At 38.8% G+C, this 23,380-nt stretch overlaps 2 protein-coding genes across 6 annotated transcripts in view; one reads left to right on the top strand and one right to left on the bottom strand.

Moving 5' to 3' along the window:
• CAPN3 (calpain 3) overlaps nucleotides 1-3,458 on the top strand; it is a 33,059-nt gene extending 29,601 nt beyond the window's left edge. For 2 of the 3 annotated variants that reach the window (XM_026849372.1, XM_026849370.1), the window contains 3 exons: nucleotides 1,396-1,512; nucleotides 1,858-1,916; nucleotides 2,463-3,458. In XM_026849372.1, the coding sequence (XP_026705173.1) occupies nucleotides 1,396-1,512; nucleotides 1,858-1,916; nucleotides 2,463-2,489 (203 nt within the window). In that variant the 3' untranslated portion in view covers nucleotides 2,490-3,458. The remainder of the gene's footprint in view (nucleotides 1-1,395; nucleotides 1,513-1,857; nucleotides 1,917-2,462) is intronic. The other variant, XM_026849371.1, reaches the window with a different exon arrangement.
• Nucleotides 3,459-4,508: 1,050 nt separating this feature from the next.
• Nucleotides 4,509-23,380, bottom strand: part of ZNF106 (zinc finger protein 106) — a 40,963-nt gene continuing 22,091 nt past the window's right edge. For 2 of the 3 annotated variants that reach the window (XM_026849400.1, XM_026849401.1), the window contains 16 exons: nucleotides 22,780-22,849; nucleotides 21,013-21,167; nucleotides 20,858-20,918; nucleotides 20,191-20,529; nucleotides 17,246-18,026; nucleotides 16,820-16,878; nucleotides 16,230-16,375; nucleotides 15,795-15,929; nucleotides 14,781-14,897; nucleotides 13,761-13,952; nucleotides 12,613-12,675; nucleotides 12,015-12,134; nucleotides 11,484-11,555; nucleotides 10,744-10,815; nucleotides 9,972-10,118; nucleotides 4,509-8,980 (listed from right to left, as the gene is read on the bottom strand). In XM_026849400.1, coding sequence (XP_026705201.1) covers nucleotides 8,924-8,980; nucleotides 9,972-10,118; nucleotides 10,744-10,815; nucleotides 11,484-11,555; nucleotides 12,015-12,134; nucleotides 12,613-12,675; nucleotides 13,761-13,952; nucleotides 14,781-14,897; nucleotides 15,795-15,929; nucleotides 16,230-16,375; nucleotides 16,820-16,878; nucleotides 17,246-18,026; nucleotides 20,191-20,529; nucleotides 20,858-20,918; nucleotides 21,013-21,167; nucleotides 22,780-22,849 — 2,586 coding nt within the window. In that variant the 3' untranslated portion in view covers nucleotides 4,509-8,923. The remainder of the gene's footprint in view (nucleotides 8,981-9,971; nucleotides 10,119-10,743; nucleotides 10,816-11,483; nucleotides 11,556-12,014; nucleotides 12,135-12,612; nucleotides 12,676-13,760; nucleotides 13,953-14,780; nucleotides 14,898-15,794; nucleotides 15,930-16,229; nucleotides 16,376-16,819; nucleotides 16,879-17,245; nucleotides 18,027-20,190; nucleotides 20,530-20,857; nucleotides 20,919-21,012; nucleotides 21,168-22,779; nucleotides 22,850-23,380) is intronic. The other variant, XM_026849402.1, reaches the window with a different exon arrangement.

Raw genomic sequence — 23,380 nt, 5'->3', positions numbered from 1 at the left:
CCCCCCCCCCCCCTCCCCCCCAAGATTCTCAAAAATCCAAAGAGCAAGCCTTGTGCATCTTGCCAATCAAATAGGATTATTCAGCTCTTTAAACTTGCCAGTGAATGATGCTCTGCTGTCTTAAGGATCTCCCACGTGGGGTCCTGCTCTTCAGGGAGTTCTACAAAACTTGCTCTTTTTAAAGCTGTGGATTCATTATGTTTGTGTAAGTAATGAAGAAAGAACAGTGAAAAACCTTCAACCCAAGGGTACAGACAGTGAAACCACAGCAGAGCAGGTCAGTGTCCAAGTTTGCATCAGAGGCAATTGGATGGAAACTTCTTGAGTCCTGCTCATGTTCTTAGGCACTAAGCCACTGCAGGCCCAGTCTCCTCTTCTACCTGTGCAGTGAGAAGAAAGTATTTTTTTCAAAACTTGCAGTTAATGAAATTTGTCCTGCAATGAGAGGCTTTTGACTTTTCTTGCTTCTTGTCTCAAACACACTGGTGTGCTTCTTCCCCTGGACAGCAGGCCTGCCCCAGCAAATGTCTTTACCAGCTCTCTAAGGGAGCAAAATGACTTCTTTTATCAGAAAATATGTAGTATCGCTATAAACCTAGATGGGATGATTTCAGTGACACTTCATCTGCAGTAGTGTTTTGGCCCAACAGAAACAGATGGCTACCTCGTACTTTACCAAACATCAGTGATTCAGTCCTCTGCTAAGGACCAAAACTACAGCTGTATTTGGACTCCTGCTGCAGTAGAAACACAGGCCATTTTTATTTTCCAGGTTTCCATTTTCACCAGGAAAGTTGCCAATGTAAAAAAAAAAAAACAAAAAACAAACAAACCCCAAATCAATACCTCCTGCCCTGACTTTAGCACTAAGAAGACATTTTACAACATAAATTTCTCAGTCTTGCTGAATGTAGGCTGTACATGATACTGCCTTAGCCAACAACCAGCTGCACCCAGATCACGGCGGACCCTCCACGAAGCGCAGTCGCAGACTGCAGCAGTCAGTGCCTCAGTTTGGTAACGCCACACCAAGGAGTTACTTCTTTATTTTTTGACCACTGTGTAGTTGTGTTTCCATAGCAACTTCCTCATGTGTTTCTGTCACCCAGTTTGTGTTGCTCTGCTCGTGTCAGGCTCAGCTAAACTGCAGACTCATTGGTGTAGACCTCTCCATGCTCACAGCGTGAGGCAACTCACATGCCATTGGCCCTCCCACATCGTTATTTCAAAATGTTATTCTTGTTTTAAGAAAGCAGCTGGACACAGAGAAGCTCCTTATAGCTTCATTTTATTTAGCAGCTGCGGCAGTACCGTCCAGCCTGAGCCTTGGCTGGGCCTGGGAAGCGCTTCCCCTCGGCCGCAGCCCAGCTGTGCCCCGTTTCTGGTCCTCTGCAGGGTTTCGGCTGAACAACCAGCTCTACGACATCATCACCATGCGATACGCCGACAAGAACATGAACATCGACTTTGACAGCTTCATCTGCTGCTTCGTACGCCTGGATGCCATGTTCAGTGAGTGGCTGCCCCAGTTTTACTCCCCTCCTCACCCCCAAAACACAGTTGTACAGAAAGCAACATTTGTTTAAACCACTACTGCCTATATACGGTATTAATAATTAAAGATACGTGCTTAGGGAATCTAAAATATGACAGCCCTCATACAAATACAAAAGAAACCACCACCTTTCCCCTTGTATTAGCTAAAGAAAAACGTAACAGAAAAACTTGCTGACCACCTAAGTAAATACCTGCACGAGTGTGCATAACACAACAGGAACACGCTTTGGCTTGCTGTCTGGGATTATCTTTACATACACAGTAAATTAATCTACTCCATGTATTATTTCCTTGCTTTAGGGGCATTCCACGCCTTTGATAAAGATGGAGACGGCATCATTAAGCTCAATGTCCTGGAGGTAAAATGCTTTATACCAGTATTTCTAACACAATGTCACAATATGAAATTTTAATCATATTATTCATTGCACATGTTCTCAAGGGAGTCCATGAGAGTTGGTCTGAAATTGTCATCCAATTGGTAAGAGGCTGCAAAACCTCCTAAAAATTTTGGTACCAATTTTACATGGAAAACATTTGAAGTGCTTCAAAAAACTTTTGAGATTTTTTTTTTATACAAGGCAATTTAAATCAAACATACCTATATGGCATTAATTAATAATGAGGTTTAACATAGTTCTCTACCTTTTAAAAATCTTATTAAGGCAACTTAGAAAGTTTCAACTTTAAAACGTGTCTTCTGCTTTATAAAAAACCCTCTTCAGTTTTTGCAAGGCAAGAAGGAATAGGAGCAAGAAGTCCAAAACAAAATTCCCCCCTGTCACTATGCTTCCTATTAACTGTCAGCAGCAACTGCCTTCCAACTAGAGATGATGGTATCTCAATACAATTTGTTGAAGGATGCCAACAAGCCTTCCATCTTTTAATTCTAACTCTTGTTTCAGTGGCTGCAGCTCACGATGTACGCGTAACACCAGAGTCAGAGGCCACTTTCATCATTCAAGACTTCTGTTTTGGGTAACTAGCTCCATTCATCCCCAAGTGCAAACAAGAACATTTGCTAATTATGTGCGTTGCTAACCAAGACAAACAGTGCATGGGAAGAAGCCCTTGGAAAAAGATAAGCATACTCCAGTAGACAGATCAGCACACATATTCTGCAACTATTTTTGTAACTTCCTGATATTTTCCTTCAGGCAACAAGGATTAATCTCCTGATGACTGAATTAAGCTTTTTCTGCATGGTAAAGACACAGAGCATGCGTTGTTATTCTGCTTATGCTGACAACTGGAAAATCTTCACTCAGGCAAAACTGGGACTGTATCTTAACTGTGAAAATCAGAGGTGTTTACTACCACTGTGTAATTAGTCATGAACTCTTTGCCCTGCTTCTGATACTACAAGTTCAGCCTCTTCAAAATGTTCACTGAATATTTCACATGAGATTGTGCTCAAATAATATTATGCATCCAATGACTTACGTTGTTACAGATGTGGCTGGGTGGAGGTTGGTTCTCCACTCTGGTAGAAATGGGGAAGTAAGGCACAGGGGACTGCAGTACCTGCGTACAGCTTGGTCTAGTGCCTCAGCAAAAGGGGCAGAACCAAGCAATTTGCTCTCATTTTTAAGTACCCCCATAGAAACTTAATTACACATTGGACATTTTAAATGTTTATTATTGTAACTACATTGTCTATAATATCGAGAAAATTGTTTCCCGTTTGAGACAGAAAACCTCCTATACATACAGATTTATATAGCTACACAGGCACTTCCCTCCCACCTCAGGGTCCTATTTCCTGAGTTTCATGTGTATCTTCACTGTAACTGATGAGTTGTAGCAGAATCAGACACTATGTAAGCATGACCACTTTGGGAAGATTATTTGAATGTGTATGTAAAATTAGTTTAACTGAACTGAAAATAAAAACAACCAGATTTTGGCCTAATTGTTAAGGTTGTTTTTATTTTGAAAGAACACTTGTTATTTGCTTCTTTAATGCATTATTTTTTTAAAAAACGCACTTCAGCTTGAAAGGTTCCATCGCCAGCTTCAAGGATGACAGAGTTCCAGAACTGGTCAATCGTTAATCAATATAAAAATGGAAGGACAAACAAAACGTGCAAGAAAAGGTGTGACAAGACCAGACTTGTATCAGGAGAAGATTCTACTTAGTTCTCCAGTGGTGAAAAGTAACAAAGCAATCCACTTGCTAAGCAAAACTGTAAAAACAAATTGTAGCATCAACTCAAAGTTCTTCTGATAAATAACACATTTAACCAGAAGGTCACTAAGAAACAGAAAACCTTTTGACTATAAAGTTCTTAATGTTGTCTAGCACTGTAACTTACTCTGAAAGAGTAAGAAACCCTGTAGTTTGTCGAAAGAAGAGTTATTCTCCTTTAAATTCAACTTTAACTGAAATCACTTTAAGATGACTGGAATGCCAGGAGCCCTGGGTTCCAGCCACGTGTTATCTCCCCATGGCTCTATTTTCCATGCAAAAAAAAATACAGCAGAGATGCTCTTAAGGTGAGATATTCAGAGAAAGACAAAATCTATCAGTCAAAAGACAAAAATCAGGATATTTGATTTGCACCTAACTCAAAACTGGTCCTTAAAGTCCTGGTGAGTGAAATACCAACAGTTCCAGAGAATGTCCCTTTGCAACAGGCCATGAAGCAAGAGAGTCGCTACATCCTGGAGGCACCAGCTGCACGGACAGTTTCCATCTTCCCTATCAAACAAGTAGGTCTGAGCTTCCTGTACACTGGGAGAAAAAACTTGCAACATTCCTGCCAGTGCTGGAGCTTCAAAGTGGCCTGTCTGATTTTATCTAGCCCTCTTCAAAAAGGAAAAAAAAAATAAATCCAAAGTCAAGTTCTACCAAATCCTGTGGAAGAATCATTCTATTTAAAACAAAGAAGAATCAGACTGACAAACCGTAACAATATAAAGAACTTTATTTTTTTTTCCCCTCTTATTTTTTATTTTGCTGTGTAAAGTTTCATTATTATGCTCACAGCTTTGTACCAAAGTGAGAGAAGAAAACCAAGGTCAACCTGTGCACATGTTCTACACAGCTTATTAAATATTCAATCATGTTTTATTCCATTTCCATTCTTCAAAAAGACTGTTTAACACTTACAGCAAAATGAAATTTGAGAAGATGGCAGGTGCCTATAACAGAATATATACCTACACAGTTTGCTTTTTCACGATTAAACATTTTACAAAGTGTAGCTGAAACCGTTTGCTTATCCTCCTTCACATGTTCTGCAACTCTGGACAACTTAGACTGTGAATGATAGTACCATGCAAGCCTGAAAACCAAGATTCACCTGTACCTGTGTTTTAATTCAAAAGAAGGGAAAAATATCTTCTCAATACCCGATTTTTGTTTCTGGGAACGTGTGGTTTTGAGTGTTTTCAGTTATCATTTACCTCGATCTGGCATTATTGTACAGTTTGAAAATGGGCATTAAGAACTACACTAAACACACTGCATGGCCAAACTCCTCTATTTTACAGAGGTCAGCTCGTGCGCTGCTGCTATGTTTCAAGTCTGCAATCCACACATAAGTGACACAAGGCAAGCAGAAGCTGGGATATTTAATGCATCTTCGTACCAATGGATGCAGCAGCATTAGGCCACAGAGTATTTTGGGCTGCCAGTTAGCTGTTGTTTTTTCCCTGTGATTTGAAGGAGAAAAAAAACATAGACCAATTCTAGCATTATCTTATCATTCAAATACATGTGAGGCTATCGGGGTTGGGGAAGGTCAAGCTCTGCAGCACATGTGAACATTGTGACCATTTTAGGCTACTACAAGCTCAGGCAAGTCTTGGTATGCCTATGGCACAAGAAGATCTCACGCTTTTGAAGAGAATGATATTGATATTAACTGGTTTCCAGGAGCACCTGGCCTATTCTGGCATAAAAGCATACAATGCCTCTGAGCACTTTGCCTGCTGAGGCGGCTCAGGCGCAACATCAGTCCTGCTAAGAGGGAAATGGTGCCTTGCCCTCCAAAGGGCATGCCATATGTAGTCAGCCATATAGCAAGTCCAGAGCTCATTATTTAATATTTTCCTGATAAAATGAACACAGCTAACCACATGACAAACCCTCACTCTAGTCACTCTTCCACCCACAACTTTTTGCTTGCATAAAAAAAAAAACTGAAAACAAAAATAGTCCTGAAACAAGCTTCAGATGTGCAGTACTGCTTTTCATGCAAATATTACACTTAAATTTCACAAATAGACTACCTTCCCAAAGTTACTACACTCTTTGACTGGAGGTATATCAGGAGTCAAAACCCTAAGTTGCAAGACCAGAGAGGATCTCATTAAAGGTTACCAAGCCAATACATCAGTGTGGCATCTCTCTTCCACAATTGCCTCTGAAAGAAGTGAATGGCCAACAGCAAAAGCTGCACCAAATTCCTGCTATTCAAGTAGGAAACATACCCACAGAACTCTAGAGAGGCCTGGGCATTTCCATGGATGCACAATAACTTCATAGCAAATCCTTTTAAGATCTCCTCAGGACAAAGCAGCGCAGCATTTTCTTCTGTTCAGAAGCACTGAGCAATTTTCAAAATTGTTTTTAATTTATGAAGCAAAATTTTATAAACATTCCTGCCACCCTGCTATTTTCCTACTTCTTAACCATTTTGAGATTCTTACAATATATCTGAAATTACCTATAAAGTAGCAAAAGACATCACTGCTAAAACTGAAGTTGGATTTCAGAAGTCCAGACTTTTCAGGAAGACTGTTTTCAAGGACAGATAAGGAAATACCATGGACTGAAAGAAAAATAATTTGCTTCCACCAAATAGAAAAAAAACCCAAAACCCAATAAGCAATCAGGAATGCAAATAAAGTATAATAACTGTGTTTGTTGCAACACCACGTTCCTGAAAACAGCTGAAAGAACGTAAAGTATCACAAGGTGTAACAAAATCTTACTCTCACACACCATTTTTCAGAATGCTACAATCACTCCACATGCTTGTCCCTAGGACACACAACTCCACACCTTCACTTCAACCACAGTCCATGAAGGACAGCTTGATATGTTCACACTGTTTGTGCCACACTTCTACATGCTCCCTCATTGTGGTTCAAAAAAAAAGACAAAAACCCCAAAAACCCAGAACAACTCATGAATATCCTCTTAAATATGAATAATTTTGGAAATGGTTTAAGTATTATGCAGTCTTCTGCTTTTAGGTCATGGAAAAAGCAAATACTGTCTAGTTTAGAGCAATACAGCCTGCATCAGAAAACATTTACACTGCTCAGAGACTTCCCTGAACTGGATTCTCTCTCAAATTGCTTCATCCACAGAAAGAAATTTTAAAAAGCTGCAAACAAAACCAACAACAACAACAAAAAAATCAACACAAAACCACAAACACACAACCCAAAAAGCAAAACAAGAACACCCTCAAAACAGCCTAGGGTTTGAGCCACATACTAGGTTTTTTTCCTGTCCACAAACATCTTAATAAAAAACTCCAAACAAAGCACTGGAACCTCAGAGATTCCCAATGTCTCTGAAGTAGGATGCTACTACTTCTCATTCCTATCTCCTGACTCTCACAACGAAGTCATCAATGTCAAGCAATTCCAGAGAAATTATGTTTGTCTACTAAGACAATAGAAAAATAGTGTGCTTCAGAGAAGGCCCTGAAGTTCCTTGATTTGATAGCAGTGGAACATCCATGGGCTTTCCTCAGTCACTTTCTTGGCCTAAAAAGGCTTCATTATAGTCAAAGGATGAGGCTATAAAACTTATTTGGTCTCTGGTTGGCAAATTGAGCCTCAAAGTAGTGGTGAAAGAGGTGCCCGGTAAAAAGAGTACATTCAGTCTGTTTGAAAGGTGCTAGATTCGTTTATAATCAGCTCAGGTTTGACACTGGGCTGTCTTTACCTTCTGTTACAGTTTAAGAAAACGTCTGCTTTTTTTATCCTGAGCAGCAAGTTAGGCAAAAGTGAAGACAAAGCTCCTTGCTAGATTAGTCTCATTGTTTAAGAGAGCTCCTTGATAAATTAGTGTCATTATGGGAGAGAGGATTGCAAATGCAAGAATTACGTTTCACTGAATTTAATGGGTAAAGTTTTCCACCCCAAGGGAAACCTGTAAAATAAAACAAGTAGCAACAGTCTTCCCCTCTGCACTGACTTCTTTGTGGTATCTTCTGTGCATTAGTAGAAACAAGACTTTTACATGTGATATGCATTTTGTATCCTCAGCTTCTGCTTGAGAACTTTAGACTTAAAAAAAATCCTTTAAAATCCTGCTCCATTCTTTCCAGTTGAGATTTTGTGAACTTGGTATAGCCCAAGCCAATTAAGCCAGTTCACAACAGAAACAAATCACCACCTAAGTAGATGCACTTAAACAGGCAGTGCCTTTGCACTTCTCTTAGTTTGCTATGCCATGAAGATACAGGACTGCAAAGCTCAGTCACTAGGATTCCAAATAAAATGGAACCCAGCTGTGGTGTTGTATCAAGACAGCAGTGGTTATGCTGACATTTAACTAAAACAAAAGCTCACACCACTTCTTTCCTGTACATAAGGACCTCTATTTAAAAAGACTAACATTGCAAAACACAGTGAGTGTGGAGTCACTGTTTTGCTGCTACTGGCATACATACCTCTCAAGAAGTAACTGCTTTCCTCCAAATAAAAGTATCTCAGGAGGTATAGTTTTTAGGGCAGTCTGTCACTGTACATATTGTGCCAGTTATAGCAATTTTTACACAAGGAAAAAAAATAAGTTACAATTAACATAAAAAAAAATTAATTTATTTCAGTTCTCCATAAAATACCTTTCCTTTTTATGAAGAAAGTCAAAATGTACAATGGATGTTCAAGGTTACATTGCTAGAATTTGATATTCTGATTTGCAGAATTATATTGAAATCAGCTAAAAAACCTGGGTACAACAAACACAGACATGTCTTAGACACTTTAACAGGCTTCAAGCTGAGTTTACAAACATCAGCACCTATTGTAATCTAAGTTCTCAACATTCTTCTGAACTTGCCAAAGACACTCAGACTATGCTTCTTAAAAAAACCAAACAACTAACAGAAGAAACAAACAACAAAACACCAAGGCAGACAAGAGGAGGGAATATTCTTATCTGTCAATGAATTAAAAACTTGCAAGAATCTTCCATTTGGGCCAAATCTTAATTGACCAGCCTTATTTCTACAGAGTACAACACAACCTGCAGTCTCTGTAGCAAGGTATTTCAGCCCCACTCCATTTTTGCATTCCAAGCAGGAAAAGAAAGAGGAAAGACTGGAGTAAGAAACTGATGTTATTTGGAATAATTCCGACATATAAAATTACTTCCCAATGTGGGAGGTGAAAAGCTTCATGAGTCAATCCTGCTGTCATCCTCAGCATGTCTTTCAATGTGTCCTACAGCATCCTAGAGAAGAACCAGAGAAGTCAGTTAATACTACTAATAATAATCATCATCACAAAAAAAAACCACCCACAAAAAGACTTTGCAAAAGATTCTTGAAGCTTCAGTGAAAGTGACATTCTGGATAACATTTTTTTGGGCTTAAAGCTTCTTAAAAAATAAAAAAAACCCATGCCATGCTATTAAATCACATATATAAAGTATCTCACATACCACAATTCAAGGCAAATAATAACCCGCTTCCCTTCTGACTAGAAGGGTGTATCAAATAAGCATAACATATCCAAATCCAGTGCTTAAAAAGAAATTAAGGATTTTACTTCTTTTTCTTAGCTCTCCTCCCATTGTGTATTTTGAAAAATCACTCAACAGGAAGGTAGTTTATATTGCCAAGAAGTAAAATGTGGATTTTACCAATTGGTCTACAGGTAACAACTCTCCTTCCACCCACCCCAAAAAACCCTTTCCACATGACTTTATCCAACCCTTATGTCTTCCTCATTTTTTTTCCCCTCCTATCTGTGCTAACATTTACTCAGAAATTTATGTGCTACTTAAAGATTGTTAGCAAAATCAACCCTGTGTGAAAAATAAACAGCATCAGCATCCAAAATGACGGGTGGTAGTAATGGATAAAAATTAAGAGGATAAAAACCTGTTTCAAGACTGATGTTTGTTCACCTTAATAAATTTTTCCTACAAAAACTTAATTACATCTTGGGTAATCAGAAATTCTTCTAATATTTCAAGATTTTTGCTATTTCCATATAATATGGACCCTACCTCAAGTTATCATATCTAGTTGCACCCTTCATCTGTCACAGCTTAAACTGAATCCTATTAACCTTGTATAACTGTAACTGTATGCAGTTAAGCCTGTCAAGACTAGAAGAATTTAACCCTTTTTAAGAGAAATAGGATCAAGTCCCACAATTGTGGCGATATAAAACACTTTATACTACCAAATAAAATCATGTATAGTTCAACCACATACCTGCTTGGAACCTTTCCTGGAAGTAAAGAAAGCATCACAGTTCTTCCAACGACATTTTAAAGTCTGAAAATTTGGGTTGGTATGGTCAGTTAGCAAGTGTTGTTTCAGATGGTCCACAACTCCGAAGATCAACGAACATCCATGCCACTGGTAGAAAAAACATGCCAGAATAAACCAGAGAAAAAGAATTCTACCTAATGCTTTTTTTCTTGCAACTTCACAATATTCTGCCAAGACTGTTCACACACGTGCCACCTCTTGTAATCTTTTAATCTTCATATTCCATTTCCATTCTCAATGGTCTCTGTTTACAGCTGAGTAGAGCTTTACAAAAATTCTTCCTACCTCTAGCTTAGCCTAGACCACTAGTAAGAAAGGCAGGAGGAAGAGAAGAACCAAGTCTTTTCAAGATTTAAGCTTGTCTGAGAGAGTCATTGGTAATTTAATTAAACTTCTTTAGCATGCTAAAGAGTAAATCAGTTTTTTGTTGTCACTCAGCTGAAGTTTTTGATGTCACTATCTAAAAACTGCCAGGAAGAAAGATAATTTAAGATGCTACTAACACCTTGCCCCAAAGCATACACATATACTAAAGATCATGAAAAATGGACCTAGTGATATAGATACTTACACTGAAAACATACATATACTTTTTAAAAATACTACTGACTTATAGTAAAGGTCAAACTATCCAAGAGTGAGTAGTGACAACCCCCAGAAAATTAGCCTAAAAACTATAACAAACAAAGGCTAAAACCATTTTGCTCATTACCCAGCAACGATAATTCTGCATCAGATTAAGCCTCACAGCTCTGACACTGCCATCATAGCATCCAGTGTAGATCTGTAAAAAGAAAACTTTACGGATAAGCAAGATGGGAATAATAGGAAAAAAATATTCAAATCTTAAAGGAGGCTTCAGTGTAGAGTGTATTAGGTGAAAAAAAAAAATCTAATACCAATAGGCAAAGCTTCTAAATTTAAAAAATAGGTCTAACCTCATTATTTTAAGATTTGCACTCATAATTTACAAAAAATTACTAATGAATAACGAATATTTCCATAACTTCTATTGTGAAAGTATCATGTGTATAAAAGTTCAGAAAACTTTAAAATATGTTACTATCCACTAAGAGAAAAAATTTTAGGTGTAAATGTCATGTTGAATATATTTCCAGGACTTAGCCATTTACATGTATATTAAAAAGGAATGGAGAGGAAGGATGAGGAAGAATATCAGAATTTCAGAAAGAGAAGACTATGCAGATCCTGAAGAGGTAGGCAAAATGGTATTTTAAAAAACACTTCTGTCAGACAAATGATCCACACAAAATTGTCTTTCGGAAAGCAAAGCATGTCAGACATTCAACTTGATTTTTGTGGCTGATATTTCTAACTTGTTCTTAGTCAGACAGAAGGTTGATTTAATTATCTGAAAAAATTAAACTGTCTTATATATGCTTGTGGAAATTACAATCTTTTCTTTGAGACCAGTGAAAAGAAGGAAGTTACCATGCTCTTATGGATGGTCATACACATGATCATATCTGTGTGGCCTCCGTAGACTTGCAAGCGGTCATGCGACTTGAAAGAAACAGAAACAGACATTTAGTAGCATGACAGTTAACAGTCCTTTTTCCGAGACATGCAAATCACAATGCTTCCAAGAGCAGTTTCTTGGGTAACTAAACTCCTCTGGTGGTTTCCAAACTTCAGTTACACCATGAAAGCTCATTTCTGATTACATTACTTCTGTGATTCTTTTTGTCCAAGTAAGAACTTTCAGGAAACAAAATTAGTATTTCCTCACTTCTCTGAGCTGTCATTGTCTTAGAATAACCCAGGGTCTAAAAAAATAAATAATCATTTAGATTATATTCTTTAAAACCCATGTATTCTGGCTTGTGAGACAAATATATGTATCAAGTGACAGGAAAGAGAGGGATGGGCCAGAGACCAGTAAGCACAAAGATTACTTCTATTTGTTTCAAAATAATCAACACATACTAGGTAAATGTCATTAGTAACCATCTATCTTCTTACCTGTAGTTCATAAACACGAACAAATTTATCCAGACATGCTGTCACCATCACTTTCCCAAGAATGTTCACAACTGTTACTGCATGGTTATGGCCTTTATAGATCCGTACCAGCTCTCCAGTCTGCATCAAGGAAAAGCAAAGGCAAATAGGTGTTCATGGGGTTTTTTTTTAAAAACACAGCAAAACAGTTTTACCTAACCTGGGTATAGGGTGGCTAGCTAGCTTCAATGGTCACTACTAAAGAAATGGAAGTCTAATAAAAGTGTTTCCATTTCCTGTGAAGGCACTTCCAGACTATGATCAAATACCACCTACCCTTTTCTATGCCTGTGTTTGTAGTAATATTTGCAAAAGCAAGATCCCCAGATAAAAAGGCATTGCATATTGTATTACAAGAGTCAGCATGTTTATGTATCCTCTGCATGCATCATTAGTTAGCTATAGTGCATAGTCACATTAACAAAATCATATGTCTTCCTTTCCTGGAAGCAATTTGCCTCACCGGTCAGTCAAAAATTCTGGAAATACTGATTTTATAGCATAGGAATTCACTGCCTTAATACCAAAACTCATTCCAACTTTATAACATGAGACTTACATGAATGTTGTGAGCATGGACAGACTGATCACTGGAGCCACTGAAGACCAGATCATTCACAACCTTACAAAAAAAAGTTTTACTCTCGTTACATATATGGAAAGAGGCAAGCAAAGCATTAAGACACTGTTGAGTTTAAAGTTGTACTGTAGTATTTCCTAAATTTGACAGTCTTAAAATCAATGAAGCCTATTAAAAAAAGGCATGCACCGAGTTCTTTACATAAGAGCTAGAAAACATATTATGCTATCCTAATGATGACATTTCACAATTGACATGAGAAGCTGTTAACCTACAGCCCATCAGGCTAATGCATCCTACTTACGAACTATTGTCAGCAGCAGCCGCTCAGCAGCAGCTCACAGATCAAGGAAACTGAATACAGAACACTGCTCTGCACACACACAGTAAAGCCCATCGTTTTCTGGAAATGTCAAATGTGCTGTGTACTTATACTCTGGTCATGTAAGAAAGACGGTGTTCCTGACAAGTACTAATCTAGAAAGGATCAAGAGGGATCAAGAAGGGACCACAGTATGCTGCCATGCAAGCATGACTAGGATAATCCAAAGGGCAAAAATGGCTGTTCCACTGCACTATAATATCTAACACTAAATATAATTTATGGAAGAATACATCTAAATACAATTTATGGAAGTCATCCCCTATCTGTTACATGACAGTGGTCACAGCAAAGCAGTCAGACAAGATATGTTCCAGTGTCTAATCTCAGGAGTCAGGAATCTGTGAATCAGTGTTAGTGATTCTTTCATTAACAAAAGACTACTTCTCTAGAGTTAGATTTTTCCCAGTTTCCTCTGAAGTTTGTACCATCAGGATACATGAAAAGCAGCTTCAGCTTTTCTTCTACTTTTCCTCTGTTAGCAAACTCACATTTCAAGATTCCCTGAACCTAATCACATGAAATAAACATGCTTCCTACATACACATCCCCAACAGTTTTGCTAGGAACATGAGATATGACAGCCAACCAGAGGCAATTTTCCTACTGAATTACTCAATTTTTATTAAAGATAGAAAAATCCTCTACTTCCTACCACAATCTGCTCACTATTAGAGAGGGAAGGAAGAAAACCCATGTGATTTTAACCCTTCTTTGTCAAAACCATATTTTCAGAGACACTTGCCTTCATGCAGAGTATAGTCTTGCTGTGACCTTCCAGGGTTCTGAGAAGCAGCCCGTTCCGTGCATCTCGCACGCTGATGGTGCAGTCGTAGGAACCCACTACCAGCAGCTTGCGTGCTCCTTCCTGAGCTGTGGCTAGACAGCTCACTGCTCTAGGGCCATGGCATTCAAAGGTATCAAGCTGCTTGTTGTTCTGTTGGGGGAGGAAAAAATAGCATTTAAGAATTAGAACTTTGCTATGACACTGACTAGACCACAGAGTCCTTTTTGTGTTCTACTTGTTAGAACATCCGATTTCAGTTTATAACACACCATTTCAGCAGCGGTAAGAGTTGCATCTTAACAACTAAGTTTCCAAATCAAGCAAATCACTCCTATGTTAGGCTTCCATTTTCTGTCTTTTAAAAGATATTTCATTACATCAGTAAATCCTCCATCCACAAACAAAGAGAGGAAATAGTGTTACGTGAAAGACACAAACCAGGATAAATGTATAAGGATAAATTTTAGAAATTAGTCTAGAATCCATGAAAAGAATAATCAGAAAAATTATTTAAATAATGTTTTTTATTCACTTTTAAATATCATGGAGGCTGCTGATTAAGCCCCTTTGCCAGAAAGTCATGTGAATGAGTCTCTTCTATAACTGCAAATGGAGTAGGCAAAACCAGCAACACATTAAAGCGTCTCACACTTTGGGCAAGAAAGGAGGATTAAAAAATAATCAATCAACAGTGTCAGAAAACTCTCATGACACATGACTGGTAGGCCAGGTGGCACCTTAAGGAAAAACATAACAATAATACAGCAGTCAAAAGAAAGGTAACTGGAGGGAACGGGAGGTGGGACAGCTTCGTGCACTGACAAAATAAAGGTCCAAAAGGGGTCAACAGCAACCATTCACACCAAAATACTTTACAAATACACTTACTACTCAAAATAAAGATTGGAAAGAAACACAAAGTGGAGAGATATAGGATTGCAACAGGCTTTGAGGTGCCAATCTTTAAAACAAACTAACCTTTATGCTGAAGGTAACCACGCTGCCATTTGCAAGGCCTGCATAAAGGATCCGCCATCTACTGTGTAAACAAAGCACTCTATCTTCCAATTTAAACTGTTCCATGCACTCTTTGGACTGGCAATAGAAAAAAAAAGCATTTAAAGCTTTTCATTAACTGGAAATGCAGATTAAAAAAGCCTGAAGTGAATGATTTTCACTTACAAGATGCATTTTCACCTGTAAGCTGCATTTTTTGAACCAACAGAGCTGGAGAAAAGCATCTGGAAGTCTGGTGTCACATACCAGTTTGATCCTGGTATTAATCAGCTCATTTCCATCTCTGAAACTTAACTGTACTTCAGCAACGAGTAATAACCCTAAACACTTTATTCTAGTGAAAATCTCTAACATATATAGAACTTTAGACTACAGAGAAAAATATTACTTTACATGCCTAAGTTTGAGGAATCCCCATGAAGACCCTCACAGGGAAGTGCCATGAATCATGAGCTTAAGAGTTAAAAACCTCTGACAGTTTTCCCCTGAAGCAGATATTTGCTTTCTAGTCCTTCTAGCCACAGGTTGGACAAGCCTTCCTATCATTTATCCTTAAGAGCGCAGCTTCAGGAAGTCTCAGTTTGCTCTTCCAGATGCCCTCAGGATACCTGTTCCCTCCAAAGCTGCTCTACAAAGAGAGCAGTGCCTGCCATAAGCAATGAAGTTAGAAATACAGCAAGGCAAATACGATATTCATGGCCAGACAACCATCCTACACTTCAGTTTCCAACATTCAGAATCCTGTCATGTTGTTCTGGCAAAAACTCTGCAGACAAACTAGCCCACATATTAGGGTAGCAAATCACTTAATGGTTTGCTGGTTTATGGTTTGGAGGTTTTTTTGTACCCCTGCTCCACTCTAATGAGGTACAAAGTGAGGCTCATATGGGTTTAAAAGGCTTTTTTCATCTATATTTGCAATGAAATAGTTGCATAAAAATGCAGTATATGTAAATCAACACAGAATTTGAGTACCTTAATATTGTAACAGTTGATAGTGTGGTCACTTGAGCCAGTGTAGAGTGCAGCATTCTTCCCATTTGTCTGAGTGACCAGGAGACAGTTCACTTTTGAAGTATGTCCTTCAAAGATGGCCACACACTTCCTGCTCTGAAAAGGAAAGCATAGGGTCCATCAGCATAAAGCCCCATCATGCCTCTCAGGATCTGCGCCTGAGCGTAGGGTAGGACAGCTAACAAAAGCATGCAGCAATATCTCTCCCCTTATTCCTCTCATAGGGAGAAGGGATTAGGGAGGGTGAGAAGAGTTTTGAAGAAAAGAATAACATAAAAAAAATTAGGCGCTTGAAAAAGCAGTTGCTTCCTTAACTACATAGTAAGGCTTTATAAAAACAGAATTGCATCCCTGTGACTCCAATTAATGTAACACCATTCCCACAGCTTTACTTACAACCAGACTGTAGGCACAAACAGTTCTGTCCGCTGAGCAGGTATACAACAAATTCCCAAAAATCTGAATAGCATTCACTGCAGCCAGGTGTCCCTCAAAGCTTCCCTCTGTAGGTTCTTCATCCTCACCTGGCTCCGAAGACACTTCTGCATGACAGACACACATGTACTTTGATTACAAGAACACACTCAACTATTGTATGGGCTCAGCACCTTAAAGTCAGATTTCATTGTGGCATCTAGCTGGAGCCTGTAAGTGGCAGAAGGCAATATAAAAGGCCAGGAAGACCTTTATGTGATGTTAAGTCCAGAATGATCTTTAAAACAGCAGAACAATTGTATTATTATTTGTCCTACAGCTCTTCAGAGACTGTGGAGCAGAAGTGTTCATGTGGGAGGGGGTGGGGGGATGTGGAGGTCAAGGCACAAAGCATTCAGTAAGAGATGACGTAAGTGAGTATGCATCTCTTCCCACTTCAGTTTTTAGTGTAGCTTTTGATCTTCAGGGCAAAATTCCCCTCTAGAAGCACTTTCTCAAGACCTGCAAGATACTATACACAAAGTATCAGAAGAAAAGCTTAAAATACATACCTGATGAGTTCTTTGATCCTCTTAGTGATGATGATATGGAAGTTTGTGTCTCAGCCACACTGTAACGCAAAAATAAAAGAGTAGTGAGATTGAACTTTGCATGTTCATTTTCAGACAAAATACTGGTGTAAGACTCCAGAACAAGACTCTGCATTTGGTAGAAAATAGGCTGTGACAAATAAGCTCAAAACCAAACTTTCCATGGAGGGCAGCCTTGTTTTTCTATTAGAAAAATTAGTAGGTAACAAGACACATTCAGTTGTTGGATGAAAAAAAGCAAATTCAATTTTCAATCTCCCTCTTACTCCCTCCTGAATAAAATTAAAAGTTACTGATGTTATAAGAGTTTCTGAGTAGAGTAAAAAAATCAGAAGACAGGTCTGTCATAATTACTGGATAATACTTTTGAGAGATCTACAGTCTCACCTTTTTTTCACATCATCCCTATAATTTGTGCCAATCTCACTGGTAGAGCTCACTTCATCATAACCAGAGCAAGACGTTCCTAGGATTGCTTGATCCACAGAGCCACGTGAATGCCTCTTTGATGGACTGTCTGGCTTTTCATCTCCTGACTCCGATGAACCAACATCAACCACCTCACATGGGGGTGCTGGAACTTCCACCAGTTTCAGAGAAGCATCACTATCATTCTCCTCTTTGGTTCTTGCTGTTTGAGCCATAGCTCCATCCTCCTGTCTTGGAGGAGTGGATGTAGTAACCTTTTCTCCTTTGGGAACCTTTCCACCCTTGACTTTCCGGGCAGGCTTAGAGTCAATTATATCCTGTTCTGTATCACTGTTCTCTGGCACGTGGGCTGCCCTCAGAGTTTTCTTCTTCCTTAACTTTCTCCTCCTCCTGTTCCCTTTTTCTGCTGGGACTACAGCGGTTGGCGTCTGTTGCTCGAATGGTTCTGCTGAAAGTTTGGGGCTTTTATCCATTGGCATTTCTAGAAGGACTGAATGCTTGGGAAGAGAAGGGCTACACTGATCCAGTAAAAAGCTTTCAGCCACTGTATCATTTTCTTCTTTCTTGCTGAAAACAGGCGGTGAATGAGGAGAAGGGTTTTCAGAAAGTCCAGCCTTTTCACTGTCCACAGCAGGCTTGTGAACATCTTGATCAGTGCGCTGGAAACAAGCTGCCAGCTCTGACAAGGATATGGTTGCAGAGATAACTGGATACACTGAAGTTTTCTGGTTGGTCTCTTCTGAAGAAAATAGACTAGTGTTATATTTGATCTGTACAGTAATAAATATTTATGCAAAATTGCTTTCCCTGCGTTTTTCTGTTTATACCTAATTATGTATGTAAAGTACATATTCCTACATGTTGAAAGCTATGCGCATATGCAGACCTACTATTTCAGTCAGTTATCCAGCCTTTAAAAACATAGCTGGGGAATAAAATGTTTATCTGTGTCTCCAGAAGCAAAGGAATGGGGCACATCATTCAAGCTGCTGGCTGACTGTACATTTTTAAAGTTCTGACAAACAATCTTCGGTGAATCCTACATTGTCAGCTTCAGATGCTGCCACCCTGCACTGTATGCTCCCTTACCAGCTGTCACCACTGTCCTAGGACTGGTATCAACCAGTGCACACCTATTATGTCTCAGCTGCTCGGTGACAGTTTGAAGACCTTGTGCTTAACCCATCTGCATTAATTATTTCTACCGGGTTACTTGGACCTAACTCAAGGTAGAGGAGTCACACACAACCATAGTTATGGATGGGAATGGCAGCACTGTAAACCATCAGGGTAAGTTCTGTTAGTTCATCTGTGGTGGACTAAGTGATGGGGCAAACATTCTGCCTATCATTTTAATTTGAAGCTAATACGATCAAATGAATCCAGCCTCTCAACTGAGAGCAGCTAAGAGCGTGCGCAGCATCTCACAGTTGTGTTTCCCACACCCTGAAATTCTCCGGTTGCATTTGCAATAACTACAATCCAGAACAAGACATTTAAAGTTCACTGCATTTATTGGGTGGAATCCGTCAATACAAATGGGAAGTTGACAGTATTTGAAACATTTGGTTCGGTCTCTTAGAAACCAACAAGTTAAACCTACAGCAATGCTTGGACAAAGCTACTGGACTGTTTAACAGATCACAGTACAAACTTGACCCTCTGGAATTATGCATCCAACTAGAGACATCTTAAATGTGAACATCTCGCCCCACACCCTCTTCAGGTGGGAAGTTCCAAGATAAAAACTAAAACTTGCTGACAGCGTAGGGTACATTGTATTTAAAGTAAATCAATGAAAAACTGTTCTTCCCCGACCCCTAACTGTCATACACAGCTTCAACCTGTTAGAAAACGCTCTATACAGAAAAAACAAATGCTTAGACAAGGTTTGAACAGTTATTGTGTTGAATTATACTGGGTAGAAAGCACAGAAACCCTTAAATTCTGAATACACCTGTAGTATTGTGCATCCCTAATTTCCCAAAGGAAGGGAGAGCTAAGGAACTTGGTCACTTAAAAACAAAACAAACAGGAAAATACAAGTAACTGGCAACTTAAACTGAAATTTCTAAAACCAGAAGTTATTAATTCTCAGCACTGGGGAGTACTGCAGGTGTTAGAAAAGGAAGCAGGACATCACCAGGGTAATGAAAGAAAACAGAATCACTCAGTTCTGCAGATGGGAGAGACTGTTGGTGGTTAGGGGAAACCAAAGGCAATCAGCTCCTTCAAACCAAGGCTGAGCTGACCTCCTAGGGAGGCTGACAAACCAGATGTTCAACCACCAGAAAGCAGTCTGCCCTCAGAGAGAATTCCTCTCCCCCAAATTACAGGATTTACCTCATGCTAAATGCTTATTTCCTCCCCAGCTTACCAAATTCATTTGATGGCAGACACTCATTTCAGATGTAGCACATACAGAAGCTGATCAATACCAAAACCACACTGATTTGACAAACAAACATCAAAAGAACATGTTTGCTTTTAATATGTCAAAAATGTGTGTAGAAAACTGACAAATATGCTAATGTGATGAAGACATTTTCAAAGTATTTAAATAATAAATACAGCTATACGTTTAAGGTTTCTTTATGAGAAAAATCTAAAAAACCTCTTCAGCTTCTGCTGTGCCTGTGCAGACACCAATAAAGTCTGAAGATTCTGCAAGCAGGGCGCTTCATGCCACTGCAACTAGTAATCACTAAATCTTCATTCTGAGTTTTCCAACTCTAACATTAAAGAAAAATGACACCTCTCTTCACTGATGTTTAAACATAATGCAATGGCACATGACAATAAAAATGGGAAAGTGAAGGAAGAGTAGGGAGTAGTGGCTTTCTACAAGTTCAGTCTTATTTTCTTAAAGCTAGTTCTCTTAAACAAAGATAAGCCATACATACCATCCTTCTGCTCTACCTCTTCTGCTCGTGAAGCACACTGAGAGCTCTGGAGTACACAATTCACATTTTCTGAGCCTTGTGGAGACACAGGTTCTCGTTTAACATGTACTGAGGAGTCAGGAGGAGCAGCAGGTATGATGGCAGAAGATTGGAATGGTGATGGCATGTTTACATGAACAGAAGCTCCCAGTGAAGGTACAGAAGACGACAAAGTGTCCAAAAGGGGCAGGAAAGAGCCTGCAGGAACTAGCTCAGTCACCATCTGAGACTTGGTATTTCTTCTCTCACTTAAGACACTGCAGGAAAGTTGCTCTGACAGCTCAGAAGGTTCATACGTTTCTAATGGCAAAAGGAGACAAAAACAAAAACCAAAACCAAACCATAGAACTAAAGTGTTCACATTTTACAGTAAAATTTAGTGGTACCAAGAGCTCATTTCTTGTGGACACATAGAGAAGGAAGAGAAAAATTTGTAAAAAAACGCTAGAGGGCCCTACCAAAGATGACAGACCACATTCAACAACAAACACATCAACCTTGAAAGCTTACAATTTTACTGAACATTTTAAACGAGTGAATCCAAGTTAAATGCAAGTTTTACAAGATGCTAAGTTCAAAGAATATGAGAGTCAGCATTCCACTGTTGTAGTTTCATGGTATTCCATACCTTGTAGCCCCTGCAAGATCTGGATTCTCTGACTTCTCAGTGTACTCATTTCCATGGTTATCTGCAAAACAGTTGTGATTTAAATCAGTCCTACTTAAGGCAGTTTTCCAGGCTGCTAAATTCTAGTTCAGAGAGTCTCAAAAGGCCACATTTACCTGTTGCTTTAATACAAGGAACCGTTGAACCTCAACATACGCAGCCTGCAGGGCAGCCCTAGCCTGCAAGAGACTGCTGTCCACACTATGCAGGGACTTGCTTAGCTCTTCTTCCCTCAGTGAAATAGCCAACAACTGGTCTACCTGAGAACGTTCTGAAAAAGAAACAAAACAGAGTATAATTGTGCTTGACAACTCATTAAAATACATTACATGTGATATCTCAGCAAATACTACCAGCTCAGAATATAAAAATCATATAAATTAGGTCAAGCACCAACAGTCTAACAAGAAGTTGAAAACGAATACCTATTCACAGGAATAGCCATGTCTACACGAAAGAGAGCAAAGTTCAGTATTCCTCTTTACAGGATCTCAGCCTTGACTCTAGTAACTACTTCCATCATAGCTTTGCCAGCACTGATTTAGTTAGTTGAACAAAGTCATTCTCTTCCACCAAGATCTTTTCTTTAAGTACACATGTACATAAAGTACAAAACCACATTTTCCATTAACGTAATCAAAAAGGTAGAGGCAAATTTAAGCTAAACAAGATTTAAATTATTCAGATATCCTAGAAGCCAAGGAAAGGCAGCTTAAGAGATACCAACAATAAAAAAATTAGTTACTACCCAGGATGATTTTGGGCCATGAGATTCACATTTGCAATCTCTTGAGAAAAAGACTGAGCACTGCACTCAGTAGAAGATCCTCCTATACTACTTTCTAAAGTCTTCTGGCATTACACAGATCCTCCAAGCAAATTAAGTTTCAGTTTGAGCACTGCTTAGTTTCATTCAGGTTATAGTATCCTTCAGTAGATTTACTACAATAATGATGCTGCTGAAGCAAAGTAATGGGAAAGAGAGATTTTACTAAGTTGAATGTGTTATTAGTCTCCGTAATAGACACTAGTCATTGAATACAGAGGCTGATAAAAAACACCACCTTTTCCAGTAGGAAATATTAGTTCCAACAAGAAGATCCATAGTATTTTCCCCGCACTCCAAACAACTATTAATATAAATAATTATAAAAAGAAAAATGGAACATTTGAAAGCTATCTTCTGGACCCCAGAATTCCCAGAAGGTGATGCAAGGATGTAGTTCCTGAAGAAAACATTCTGCCTAGAACACAGATCATTCATTTTGATGCATGGTGATGTGGATGTGTTAGGGATGTTTGAGAAAGACCTGCCTAATGCCAGAATAAGGGTTTTCTTTGGTCAGGAGCAGGAAGTAGTGAGGCATTCCACATTCATTTCTGTTAAGGGCAGGGAAGGAGTCATCAAAAAAAAAAAAAAAAAGTATTGCCGGAGATGTCAAAACCAGAACACAGCCCAAGTTATGCAGAGTACAAGTTTTCTAGTGAGACCACCCAGAAGTAGAAAGGGAAAGTTGCATGGCTGAACTAGAAGGGAGCGATGAGTGCTTCTCCCTTCAGAACTTCCATCTGAAGAGGAAACAAACTTCTCTTCCGTAAGCAGGAGAAAGCAAAGGTCATCTCTCTGCAACCAGGAACATGAGCTGAAGGCAGAAAGAAGGCACAAAGTCTTCTCTTAGAAATAACTTCTGACAAATTAAGATGGAACTCTTCAGAGAAAGATGTGGTGCAGATTTGAGAGCAGTCTATCCTATGATCTTCAGTAAGAGCCCAAGAAGCACCAAAGTAACATTAAGGAATCACCATTTTAGCCAAGACAAAATACAACTAGGTATTTATTTATAACCTCTACACCAGATTTACATAGTATGATATACACTCACCTTTTTTACCTTTGATTTTTCTTCTCTTATTCTTTCTTTCTAGACTAGGAATTTCAGGAGAAGATCCCTCCTGCAAGTAAAATAATTTATTAACAAAAGTTACAAGAGGAATTTTGTCCAAATTGAAAAGTCAAACAGTGGTCTTTCCAACCAGTACTTGTACCCACAGAGAACAATACACAATTAATTTTACACATTCTCCTATAACTCATCCTTCCCTCTGCCCTTATGAGGGAGGGCAACAAAGTAAGAGGGATGTTTTCATCCCAACTAGGAAGAAAAATTAAATAAGCTGACAACTTTCTACTTGCTCAGATGTTTAAGACCACACTTGGATCAGATTTTGTGCTCTACAGTTTTAGTTGAACATTTATAGGATTAAATCAGTAAAGAACTAAAATTACTGCTTTCTGCATATGCCAAAACCATTTTGAGGATTTCAGCAAAAAACATTTTTTTCCCTTCTTTGGGTAAGTCCAAGATAGGACAGTGAAACAAATTCAGATTTAGGGACATCATTTTAAGTATATAATTTTGTAAGAAGGGTTGTCTTTCCTTGCTTGACCATAAAACCAGGAACACCCAAGGAAAACAAATTTCT

The sequence above is a fragment of the Athene cunicularia genome, assembly GCF_003259725.1.
Source record: "Athene cunicularia isolate RWA chromosome 5 unlocalized genomic scaffold, athCun1 chr5_part1, whole genome shotgun sequence".
NCBI lineage: Eukaryota > Metazoa > Chordata > Aves > Strigiformes > Strigidae > Athene > Athene cunicularia.
This window is presented reverse-complemented; position numbering and strand designations above follow the sequence as displayed.